Source organism: Pseudopipra pipra, chromosome 1, assembly GCF_036250125.1.
Source record: "Pseudopipra pipra isolate bDixPip1 chromosome 1, bDixPip1.hap1, whole genome shotgun sequence".
Lineage (NCBI taxonomy): Eukaryota > Metazoa > Chordata > Aves > Passeriformes > Pipridae > Pseudopipra > Pseudopipra pipra.
The window spans coordinates 105,785,005-105,798,196 of NC_087549.1; the positions used below are offsets into that span (position 1 = coordinate 105,785,005).

A 13,192-nucleotide genomic window follows, 5' to 3' on the forward strand; every position below is an offset into this window, starting at 1 on the left:
ATTTCCCATCAACATGGTTTTGTCTCTTTAATGTGGTGTTTTGTTTTGTTTTGTTTTTTTCCCCCAGCAGTTAGTCAAACTACTTAGGACCATCACTATAGCATGTTTTATGTGTGCTTAATATATGTTGTTTTTTGAAGCTAGTAAGGATACCACTGCCTCAGTTGAGCAAAGTTACGGGGGTTTAAATCTGGGGTGTAGTTCAAACCAGCGTTCATTCCTTTGTGTGCTTCGCTGGAGAATTACTATAGGTGCTTTGTTTATACCCTATTTAAAACATAACTTAGAAGCTTATGTTTTATAAAAGTCTTAGTAAATAACTTTATAAATGTACAGGCTCATAAAAATATATGAAGACTTGCTGAAAAGCATGAAAACCGCTCAGGTGCAAAACTTGGATAAAAACAAGTTTAGAAATGATACAAACACCCTTTTTTGTCCTCCATCCCCAGAGGGAGCCAATTACCACAATATTATGAATAGAGCTATGCAAGCAGATGGGCAGGTTAAAGAGCGCTATCAGTCTCACCGGGATACGATTGCACTTCTGTGTAAGCCAGAGGCAGAACTCAACGCAGCCATTCCTTCTGCCAACCCAGCAAAAACATTACAAGGAAATGAGGTAAAGCATTGAAATTTGTCTCTATTTTGAAAAGAAGTGCTGCTCGTCTGACAAAGTAAACTTACATGAATTGGTGTGGAAGCTGATCCTTAGTTGCTCTTATTTCTGTCACAGTTGATACAGGTGGAACTAACATTTGGAAAAGAAATTGTCTTTATGTTTAAAATCTGCTTGAGTATATTTTGTTATACTTAGTGTGAGCAAAGTCAATTGGCATAGACAACAAGACTGGTTGACTATTATAAATGGAGCAATCTTTGAATATTTTTATGTATGGAGGTGGGGTGTAGTGTTTGGGTTCTTGGGACAGATAAGCAATCTAAGATATGGCTCAGTATTTTAAAGTACTAGGCACTTTCACCAACTTGCTTTCCAAGAAATTAATGGCTCATCTACAGCAATATTATTATTTTTCTCACAGTGATTTGAAGTCAGTGGGTTTGACTGCCATTTTAGAATATCCTGTTTGAAGGTATCTGATCAGCTTAAAAAAGAATTAAACATTTTGTAGTAATTCAGCGTTATTAGTGAAAGCAAACCTCTAGATGAGAATATAGCTTGAGAAATGCTTGAAGATCTTTGTTTTGTTGTATTTTGTCCTGGTTTGTGATCTTAAACGCATTCATAAAGGAATAGTCGTGCAGGACAGTGAGGAATGCAAGATGGAAACAAGTAGTAGAGTATACTTCCGTAATAATTCCTCTAAATCTGCTAACTTCTGACAATTTTCATTGCCTAGGTTGTTAATGTCTTAAGAACTTTGCTGGCCAATCTGGATGAAGTTAAGAAGGAGAGAGAACAGCTGGAAAATGATCTGAAATCTGTAAATTTTGACATGACAAGCAAATTCCTTACTGCACTTGCACAGGATGGTGCTATAAATGAGGAGGCTATCTCTGTGACTGAGTTGGACAGAATCTATGGGAGTTACACACAGAAAGTGCAAGAGTCTCTGAAAAAACAGGAAGAACTTCTCAAAAACATTCAGGTACGACACTTTACATGTTTTCCATCCTCTTAAACTAAGAGCAATGATACTTCTACCTCTGTAGTACTTTAGAATCTCACTTTGCTTTCTCCTCTCGTTTGCTTGTTATTGTGTCATGAGCCAGTTGATACTCCTTTACTCCTTGATCACTGACAAATACAGGGATGTCTGTGTTCACTGAAAAATAATGAGAATTTTTAGTAGATACTCCCAGAGCTCCACTGTAAATTCTCTTGGACCTTTTCTTGGCCTGGTTCTGCAGAGGGTTTTGTCCTTGAAAGAAGCTTAACTGGAGAATTTAGAAGTTTTTGGGTTTGTTTTGGTTTTTCCCTTCATTCATACTTCTTTCTGGTATAATAGGAGACCTGTCCATACTGTCTACTAGAAAAAGTTTTGCATCTCTGAAGTATATTTTGGTTTATTCCTAATTGCTGTTTACAATATGCTTGACTTCCAGCATGTGCAAAGCTCATCAAAGTAAAACTAAGTAGAATTTCCCGAAATTCAGTCTTGATTTGTCAGTAAAACTAGAGGCAGGTACCTGAAACACCTAGCAAAAGAGAGTCTTAGTGCTTGGAGAAATTACAATAGCAGCTTGAGTAATGATGGAGACTTTTTACAGTAGGGAAAATTTTTTTTTAATGACCATGTGCACCACGTTTATCAAGGATTTAATATTTGAAAATCTTTTAACACAACATACTTATGACGTCTTGATGGATATTACTTTAATTTTTTAATGTCCTGGAGTTGAAGTTTGTCTGCTTCTGGCAGCTGGAGTAATCTTTTTAAGTTTGCTTGTTTGTTTATTTTCCCAAAAGAAATGACATGTAGGTAGGTGATCCTTCTGTGAGTTTTCCTCTTCCCTGTCCTTCGAATAGCTTGCCAATGTCAACCAAATTTGAAGTAATACTTCTTAAAAATCCTAGCTTTCAGTATGATTTTATGAATATCGATGTAGGCTAGTACAGGAGAGAGCCTAATTAGTATAGCCTCCGAAAGAGTCTGCAGGATGAGCTTCAGAATTATTAAAGGCAGCCCACAACAGAACAGATAATTAACTGGTGTCTACTGCCAGTGAGTTAACATTTGTACAGTTCTGGAATATATATTATAATAGCCACTGTGCTTAGCAGATGACAAGTATTGACGTACGGTGTGTGGATGGAGGGTGAGGAAAAGCAGGTATTGAGGAAAACAGGTAGAAGCAATGAATAAGAGGGAAAAGAAGATAAAACGCGCAGAATCTTACATGGAACTAGCTTGCATTATTTTCACTGCTTATTTTTTTTTCTTCTTTCAAGAATGCACACCAAGATTTTTCAAAGATGAAACAATCAAACAACGAATCTAATTTAAGAGAAGAAGTTTTGAAGAACTTGGCTATAGCAAATGACAACTTTGTGGAACTTGTAGCCAATTTAAAAGAAGGCACAAAGGTATGGTGATGCTTAAGGGATTGGAAGGATTGTTTTTTTTTTAATTTACACAATGAGATGTGAATCAAAAATAATAACAAAATTTGGAGATCTGCTAGCTGAGAGATATGTTTTTGAGGATTTTACTGCTGAAGGGAGTTGCTTGAATTTCGATTGTTTCAACAGCTGTGAAATACTTCTTTGTTCCTATCTGAAAAGTAAGCTTTTCTGAGCAATAGGAAAAGTTGTTAATTACAGCTGAGTAAAGGATGTTGAAGCACCCAGGTGAGCCATTTTATCCAAGAAATTCATTAATCTGTTCTCTCATGGTATTTAATCACCTTATCAAATTTGTGTTTTATATGTTGATACTGGAAGGTGTCTTACTGCTTCCGTGTTAAGTTTACTGCTTCTGTATTAAGTATTTTTTTCTGATTTATTGATAGCTCACTAAAGGAAAAAAAACCCAACCTCTGAGATATCAATACAAATGAAATGCATGAAACTGAGAGCAGTAAAATTAAAAGAAAAAGAAAAAAATATCCTTTACAAAAATAAATAATTCATCATCAGAAGTGATCTAGTTTTTCTCTGGTCTCAATACGTTTTTATAGTTGTCTTAAACTATTTTTATATTTACACACAAATACACACACATAAACCCCCACAATAGTATGATGTTACAGGGATGGGCAACAGCTGACTAATTTTGGTTTTGAAAAGCCTTATAGAATGCACTAGAAAACTATTGGAATGGCAGGTTCTTGGCACTGTCATAATACAACACTCATAACTAGATCAATATGTAGAAGTATGCTAGCATGGAATCTGAAGGTGTTGATTGAGCTTGTTGGATTTTTGTTTTTTTCTTTACTAGTTTTACAATGAGCTGACAGAAATCCTGCTGAAATTCCAAAACAAGTGCAGTGACATTGTCTTTGCTCGCAAGACTGAAAGAGATGAACTGCTCAAGTAAGATTTCACTGTGTTGTTTAAAAGCATTGCAGAAATGGTTAAGTATTTATCAGAAATTAATCTTTGGGGATATGTTTATTATGGTACTTGATGAAATGAGAAGGAAGAACAGGTATGTTAAGACTCTCAACTCTTCTTTGCTTTAATGCTAACCCTACTCTTCCCTCCCCTGAAAAACAAGAACAATGATAGGAGAAATAAATAGGAAAATCTTTGAAGTCTGTTGTGGTTTTCCTGTGTACAGTTCAGCATGAATCTGTTTCATGTTATGATTTCACTCTTGGGGGTTTTTTGGCATGTATGTTTCAGTCATTTTATTTTATTCTTTCCTTTGAGGAAAGATTTCTGCACCCTGCTCCTGCTGTCATTTTAGTTTGAGAAATTAGATAAATGCTTCATCACATGATTGCCTTCCACGTGTCCAGTGTGATGGGGGGAAAACTGTTCTACACTGATATTCCACTTCTGCTCTGTAGTCTGATCTTGTCTCGTCTGGTTTTTTATCATTGTTTAGATATGTGGGTTGCCTACACTGCTGGGGAGAGCAGCAGATTTTGTCCTTCATATGAGGAAAAGTATTTGTTGTTGTCCCCCATATGCGATCTGGCCTAGTATAGTGTGTTTCAGATGTGATTTTTGGGCTCTCCTCTTAAGAGGAAAGCATAACTGAAAAGGTTTGCCTTTTACTTAGTGTTCTTTAGCAGAGCACATAGTCTTTTATAAAAAGAGCTAGTTGTTACTAAAATTTTAATTGGTGAAACTGCAGTTGTTCTGTGCATGTACCATGTCATGAATGGGATGCTCAGCCCTCAATTTTTACCTTTCCTAACTTGATCCTTTGTAGAACTGTTCTTTTTCATTTGGGCATTGTGCTTGTAAATGAATTCTTAATTACAACCCCTTCTGCCTCTCTTTGGCTTCACACATTCATGTAATTTGGAAGCTGAAGGCTGCCTAACGAAGGCATAGGTCTGAATATCTCACATCTCCATGTTCAGTGTCAAAGTTGTAGGATTAGTGTTGACAACATTCAGCTGAGTCTTTCCATGATATATTTTACTGCCTTATGTTACCTGTTCAGTTACATGAAACCCAGTCACAGTTAGGGGCAGTGATCACATTTGGGATATGTGTAGTGTGCTTCTACAAAATGTGTTTCTTAGTGCACCCAACCCACAGCTTGAGGGAATTAAATGTATGTTTTGCCTCTTCTCCCTGCCCCCTTCCCTCCCAACTACAATAAAAATGTTGATTGTGGGTTGCATCTTAGTGGAAATAAATTTCTTTAGGGAGTTTCTCATTTAGAACTTCAGTGTGGTTTTTTTCCCCCCCACACCATAATGATTGCCCATTGGAGGATCAGTTGTAATAGTGTTTTAAGCTTCATGCTTAATGCAGTTGGTCACTCTGTGGTCAAAATATACTTCACTCTGAAAGGCACCCGTGTTCTGTAAGACATTGGTCTTGTCTTTTAAAATCGCATTGTAAATTACTACTTACATCCCTTGTGCCATCTAAGATATTAGGTTTTGGGTTTTTAGTTTCTGTATAATATGGTGTTGAATACTTGCTTCACTATCTACAAGAAATAGTTTCAGATATACATACACATATGTAACAGAATATCAGGACAGTATTTCCAGCTTTGTCCTCACCATTCCTTTTTGCTGTCAGGGTAATGATGCGGACAGTTTTCTTGGAGTTTTTATTTCAGTTTTGGGTTTTTCTATGAAGTTTCTGCAAAAGTGGCCAGTGTTGTTCTTTGGAGCTCACCTTTGCTGCTATGTAATAGGATCCTGTATTTTGTTGCTAACTAGACTGTATACATTTGTCAGTCTTCTCTTTATTCTGTTTCACAGTGCCAGCTATCAAGTTCTAGCTGTTACATACTGCTCACAGATATTTTTATGCAGAATTTTCTGAAATTTTAAATGCTTCTTTAAGTCTCTCTGAAGAATCTGCCCCATCTCAAATACTGAATCTTTGCATTGAGATTTGCATTCCTCTTAGAACTGCTTCCTTGCAGTTTTCATGACAAGCGAAGTGCAAAATTATGCTGTCTAATGGCAGCTTGTAGTACAACATGACACCAAAGCCTCCCAGTATCTTACCAAAGTAAGATATGAAAAGTAACTTACCAAGGCTTATTCCAGCACCAGAGGTAACAGAATAGAGAACTTGAAAGCTCATATGCTGAGCCATCGAAGTTTTTTCCAGGTTTTTTTTTGATAGTTACATTTAGTCAGATATAAATGATATTACAGTTTTTCATGTGCGTTTTTTTTTTTACTCTTCTGTTATCCTTTTCCATAGACATGAGGTTTCCTTAGCTTCTCTGGAAGGCTTCCAAGTTGCTAAATGTTCTGATGATCCTGTAATTTCTGTTCCCAAAGCTTTTGGCTAATTCCATGATCTATACCTAGTATTGAGTTACAACATGAAGACATTATTGAAAATAAATGTAACAGTTAACCAGAGGGTGGGCTAGAGGATGATATCTGTGGAAGTGATTTAGACTCCAGATTTAGTTTGAACTAGCTCAGTGATCATGCTTTAAATATTAGATTTACTCTGTTGCATCTTTTTGGCTTAGCTTGCTGAAGCCCATAACAGACAATGCTTAAACTAAGCTGTATGTTTGCTGGTTTGTTTTTAATAGAGATTTGCAGCAAAGCATTGCTAGGGAACCCAGTGCTCCCTCTATTCCCCTGCCTACATATCAGACCACATCAGCAGGAGGAAGTAAGCCAGCGGCATCGACTCCTACTCCAGCACCAAGAACCATGGTGGTAAATATATGCTATGGAATTAGTGGGTTGAAAGTAGAGGGTCCATACTTTAGAACTCTAAACTGTTCTATAATTTGCGTATATGACTCCTTAACATATTGGTGTAGTTGGAAATGTGTTGAAGTGAAATAGAGGGCAAAATTAAAGACTTTGCAGAGGGGTATATTATGTGTATTATTGGGGTTAATAATTTATAGATTTGAAGTGAAAAGCTTATTGCCTTTTAGATGCTTTGCATTATTATCTGTATAGACCAAATATAGAATGTCTGTTTAAAAGGAAAATAAAAATCAACTAATCATATAACCACAGCTTTTGATTCCAAGACTTACATAAAGAAGCTCCAACTTAATTCACTTTCTCTTGTTAGGGAACTAAACCACAGCCACCAGCACGGCCACCACCACCAGTGATTTCAGAGACAAGCAGTTCCTCTTCTGCATCAGCGCCCCCTGGAGCACCTGCAGCTCCTGCTGCTGCTCCTGTTCCTACTCCAGGAGCCAGTGCACCTGCAGCAAGCACTGCACCTTCACAGGCACAGGGACCTCCTTACCCAACTTATCCCGGTTACCCAGGGTAAGCTATGGGAGTACCTAAGCCGTTTTTCATTATCCTGTTATTTAAAAGCACTTTTTTCTTGACATTTTAAAATTAGTTATTGTTCCAGTTGAAGATATGTTTAGTGTTTGAGGCAAGAAGATTTTTTTTTTTTTAATTTTAGTTTTAATCATGTAACTCTTGTAGGAATCATTTGCTGGTACCTTTTGTGGGAGGGTTCATTTCAAGCTTTTACAGCTTTTTTTAAAGGAGAAGGAAGGTAGGACTGCAGTTCTTTAACTGTGGTTTCTTGACTATTGCCAACCCTTGCTTAATCAGTTGGTGGTGTTTATCTCAGAAGTGTTGGCATATCTAACTTTTCAAATCTTAGTATTATGCCTAATTTGATGAAAAATACACAGAAAATTCCAGTTGAGTAGTGTGCTTTCTTCTGATGCCTTTTTCCATCTTCCTGGTGTTATCCCAAGGAATTGAAGGTAGCTGTGGTCTTCTTCAGTAGCAGGGTCAGCAAATGTTAAAATACACACAATGTTGTTAAATAGAAGAGAATCAATTGAGATCAGTTCTAGTTCCAGCAGGTTGCCTTTACTCCACCTTCTACCTGTATTTCTGTTCCATGCACTGTAATTGATTTCATGTTTGCTCCTTGAAAGTTACCACATTTCCTGCTGCACTCAAAGGAAAACGTAAAGAAAATATTTATGGAGATTGCATGTCTTTTTGTATCTATTAATGAGTTATTTTTGCAAATTAACATCGTCAATATTTTGCAACTCAAGTATGCTTTTATTTCCCCCCCCCCCCATGCAGGTACTGCCAGATGCCAATGCCAATGGGCTATAATCCATACATGTATGGGCAGTATAATCTGCCATATGCACCCTCACCTATGTATCAAAACCCTGGACAAGCACCATATCCGCCACCTCAACAACCTGGATACCCTTTTGTTCAACAGCCTTATTACCCTCAGCAATAATGTGTCTGCAAAGAAGCTCTGCTTGTTAAAATTTGGGAGAAATTGGCAATAAGCATACTAAAACTTCTAGCTTCAGTTAATGTACCATACTGAACTGTATGCAGCTATAACTCCTGTCTCTTGTTAACTGCTCCAAAATGTCTAGATCAGTTTTTGATTACACTAAACTCTTTGAAAGATCTACTGCAGTGGTTTAGACTGTAGACTAATGCCAGAATTAGAGCCTAATTCAACAGTCTGAAACTGTACACTACATGTTGGTTAGACCAAAATATTTGTTTGAAAAATCCTGTAAGTAACAATTAGGTTCAGATGAGAAAAATGAGGCAGTGTGTGCACTGGGTGTGATATATTCTGCAGAACCATATAGCATTTCCTTCTATACTCTATTGGTTTGTATTTTTTTTTTAGTTTAGTTAAAATATGCTATTTTGTCTAATAATCAAGGCCTTGTAAATCATCAGTAAAAAGAAATAAATTACTTGAGAATGGTTTAAACAGTTGGCATTTTCATTACCATAAAAATGTGTTTTATGTGTCTGTAGATTGTTTCATTTGTCCCTTAACTTTCATAACATAAATAACTTCTCAAGAGTTTAGCCTTACAAGTGAATTTCCACCTCTTTTCCTGGATTCTGTATTTTTGTGACAGAATCTATAATTAACCATTTAAGTGTTGGTAGATGAAGTCTTGCAGGTGGAGTTTTCCTATAACTTTGGAGTGTATTTAACTAAAATACATTCATTACCATTTTTAAAGAACGATTAGTCATCTCTAGGATACTACTTAAAATAAGGGAGGTTAGGGTTCTTTTACAGGACCAGTGAATGGTTGTTCTAACTTGTGTTTTCCAAAGAAACATTGATGAGAAATGTGTTATGGTTCAAAATAGAGCAACTATTGATTGTTGGAGCTTTGCAGATTCTGTTTTTAAATGATTGCTTTTTCTCCCTTGAAAAAATTGATGTATTCCCTCAGGGAGCTTGTTATCAGTGGTGAAACTTTTTTTTGTGGGGAAAAAGAAAATCTTGTAAATTAAAGCACATTGAATGTTTACTTTTGGATCCATCTTCTCAAGGGATTAATAGCCTTGCACTACATTTTACATAAGATAGTGAAGAATCTAAGTTTGGGGTTAATGGCTTCTACCAAATATTTGCTAACCATTTATCAGTCTTTATTTTTAAAACAGGCTTGTCTAGTGAGGGACTCTCCATTCATTTAGCCCCTGATGTGAGTTATTTGATTCTGTGGGACAATTAATTTTCTGAGTGCTTCATACAAGATGTTCTGGCCTTACAGAATAACTACCACAGTACCTATGTTAAAAGTTATTCCTTTGTTTTTCTATTTAAGTGCCTGATTAAGATATCGAGGTATATTTTAATGTAGGTGTTTAGAGGTGCCAGTTATTGTAGCATCTGGGTGGAAACCTCGCTGGATCATTGATATTCTTCCTCATAAAGAAAGCAGCATTCATATCCATATGAGCTCCTTTCTTTCTGTCTCAAGTTCCTCCTGCTGTGTGATCACTCCGGTTACTGTGTGAAGACTCCTTGTCTTTAATACTCCCTAACACCCATAGAAAATGCGAATCGAAAGGTAGAAATAAGGATTCCTTGTAGAACATGAGTATCTAATTCTAAACAAATTTATTAAGCCTGTAGAAGCTCGGTGATGTGGGGAACATGATGAAGTAAGAGACTGCAGCACCGTAGATAAAACTGTGCACAAGGACAGGTGCTTTGCATTTCCTTATAAACACTGTTGAATGGGGTGGCACAGGAACCTCTCAATTTTTTTTCCTGATAAGAATGCATAAGGGGCAAGCGAGGACAATGAGAAAAAGCTAGGAAGATAACTGACTGGAAATAACAATCAGAACCTGATTTTATTCTAACTGAAAAAACAGTAGTTTTCCACTGATTTCACTGTGTCAATGTGAGCAAGTGCAAGTCTAATGCAACCTTTAAATTCTAAATTTTTAGTATGCTATGGCCTGTAGGTTTTTCAGTTCACACATTAGATGCATTTGAGCTATTGTGTAAGTTTTGTCTCTAGTGCCTCAGTTGATAAGACTTATTTTCATGCTGTATAAAAACGTAACTTGGTTCAGCATAAAGATTCTTAGAACTGAAATTTCCTTTTTAAAATTTTGTAGATCTGGAATCACTGTCAAGACATTTTTTCCAGTTGTGTTTTTGCTTGCTTTAGTCTGCTATTATTTGAATATGTGTAGAAATCTATGCATTATGTTCAGCTTTCAGTTTTTCTCCTTTTTTTTTTCCTAAAGAGAACTGAAAAATCCAGAGACATGTTATGTATCTGCTTTTAAGCATGCAGCTGTCATGACTTTGGTTGAAATGTTATCTTGTTCTTCTATAGTTTATTAAAAAAATCAGTTAGAAAACCTGATTTCATGGTGTTTCTCTTGAGTCCTTTGGCTTCAGACAAGTGTTATTTTGAGAAGGATGGAAATAAGTTATGGGCCCCCAAGAATGTTTGTGCTGTCATGAAGACGTATCAACTACAGCATGGCCTGTGTGTGTGCAGGTGCTTTACGGTGCAGCAGCTGCTCTGCAGTAACAGCCAGGTTCAGATCCTGGTAGCTGTGTTTCTTTCCAAAGATGATGGAGCATATTTCTCTTCTGATTAAATGAGGAGGAAAAGGTAAGGTGGTGCCTTCAGAAACTTGGATTCAGAGTTTGTTTTTTATGAACTTATGTTAGGCTGGGTTTCGTGAGACTCACAGCAGCGTGTGTATTAAAGCATGGGTAGCAAGATAATTAAGGGATTGTAAGGGCAGCTAACTTTAACAGCAGATAAGTGGTCCCTGTGGACACTCCAAGAAGTCAATCTTTTTTTTTTCTTTTTTAATTTTTTTTAAAGAAAAAGACTGTATTATACCATGATTATTGCAGTTGCTGTGTGGAGAGAAAAGTTTACAATCACGACCTTTTGGAGACTTTGAAGTCAAGCATTTATTTTGTCTTGCATAAAAGCTTTCAATGCAATTAATGAGAAAAGCAGGTCTTAGGAAGCAAACTGATTGCAGATCATGAGTGAAATACCAAACTACTGCAGAGGTAGTAGGTCTTTCCTCTGCTTTTTCTTCTTTTTTAGTATGATTTCAGTCCATGTGACAAAGCAACTTCTTTGCTGACTACTAATTTGACCTTGCCAGCTAATGATGGTTCTTTTACTATCATCCCAAATGAGATGAAGGATTATTTTAAGTGCTTTTTAGGGCTGATCTGTGGGATCTAGGTTCAATTACACTGAATGTAGTCCTTTGCTATTTCAAAGTACTTTGAAGTGGTATATGAACTTGGCATTCTGCAACAACCTCACCTGTTGTCAGCTGAAAATCAAATTCTTTGGAAAGCAAATTTTTTGTCTGCATTAGCTGAGTGATGCACTTGTTTGCTTCTAAAATGTATTCAGTTCTGAAGTGACTTGCATCTCAGAAGCTGTTTTCTGGCATGTATTTATCCTAACAGAACATTAAAATAGACTAAGCTGACCAATTGTGGGTTTGAGTTTTGGCTGAATGAAGCTGCCTGAATTTTCAAGAGTTTATGTTTACAAGAAACTTTTTAAAGTTTCAGCACTTGAAAAGATGAGCTGTTACAGCACAACAACACCCAAATTGCTTTTTTTGTATTGTTTATGGGGAGGATTTTGGATTGTTTTTGTTGCATTTGACTAGTGTTACATGCTAACTTTTTAGGTTTACTATGACTTTTGAAAGGTATATTTGAAATAGTGTTTATTTTTTAAAAAAAGTGACCTGTTTGTCGTGATAGTACTGCTAAACTAAAAAAAATGTAATAATGTTTCAAAAACATTATAGCTGGGTTGAGATTTTTGTGGTTGGGTCTCAAATTTGGAACTATAGTAACTTTTACTGGCAAGCATACAGTTAGTGTTAATCTGAAATGATGACTTTAATCTTGCATCCAATTCCCATAATTGAGTATAATAGTCCCCCATACCCTCAATTGTATCTCAGTTGTTGTATCGTGCTTCTTTCCCTTTTTTTTTTTTTCTTTTGAGTACTGTTTCTACATCCTCGTGAGAAGCTGGCCACCGATTTTATTAACCAGGTTGTAAAGAAAAACTGCTTACTCTCAAGCATGAAAAGATGTCTGACATTGCAAAGTCAGCACCAAGGCTTCACCACAAATTACTGCTTTCTGTCTCTTCGGCCCTTTCACCTTTAATCCCTTCAGTGGTTCTGCACAGCGACAGCTGTCTGCATTTCCACTTTTAAGGTAAAGCATTCCTGAATTCTGGAGTGCTGTTCTTGGGGTGGTAAGCTGGTGGAGTGTTTGCTGGTGTGAAGGCAGCCTGTTCCAAGCAGTGCACTTTTTCCAGCCAAGTGTGGTGTGTAGTTGGGCAGGCAGGGCAGTGGAACGGCTGTTCCCAGCAGGCAGCTCCCTGCAGCTCCCCTGCTTGGAGGCTGAGGTGGTGAGCAAGCACATGGTATGGGCCTTGCTACCCAGCTGGCTTTGGCCCCTGCTTGTGGGCACGTGTTGTCCATGTTGGCAGCTGACAGCATCCAGGTGTCAAAAACACTCTAGAGACTTGGCCCTGGCATCAACCTTTATCCTAGAGTGACTTGCCCTCTGACGATGCGGAACATTTGACATTCAGGAACATCTGTCCTTTGATCTCAAGTAGCCCTTGACCTTAAGGATCCTCTGCCTTGTGACCTCAATTAATGTTTGACCTTGACAAACCTGTGGTCTCAACCTTTGACTGGAAGTAACATTTGACCTCAACTAACCTCTGTCCACTGACCTTGAGTAACATTTGGCATAGATTAACCTTGGTCCTGTGACCTCAAGAAAGCTTTAATC

At 37.1% G+C, this 13,192-nt stretch overlaps 1 protein-coding gene across 2 annotated transcripts in view; it reads left to right on the top strand.

The window, feature by feature from the left end:
- Window positions 1-8,827, top strand: part of PDCD6IP (programmed cell death 6 interacting protein) — a 31,659-nt gene extending 22,832 nt beyond the window's left edge. For both annotated transcript variants that reach the window (XM_064669465.1, XM_064669466.1), the window contains exons 12-18: window positions 453-622; window positions 1,362-1,610; window positions 2,915-3,049; window positions 3,906-4,000; window positions 6,663-6,792; window positions 7,163-7,368; window positions 8,161-8,827. In XM_064669465.1, coding sequence (XP_064525535.1) covers window positions 453-622; window positions 1,362-1,610; window positions 2,915-3,049; window positions 3,906-4,000; window positions 6,663-6,792; window positions 7,163-7,368; window positions 8,161-8,329 — 1,154 coding nt within the window. In that variant the 3' untranslated portion in view covers window positions 8,330-8,827. The remainder of the gene's footprint in view (window positions 1-452; window positions 623-1,361; window positions 1,611-2,914; window positions 3,050-3,905; window positions 4,001-6,662; window positions 6,793-7,162; window positions 7,369-8,160) is intronic.
- Window positions 8,828-13,192: the final 4,365 nt, after the last annotated feature.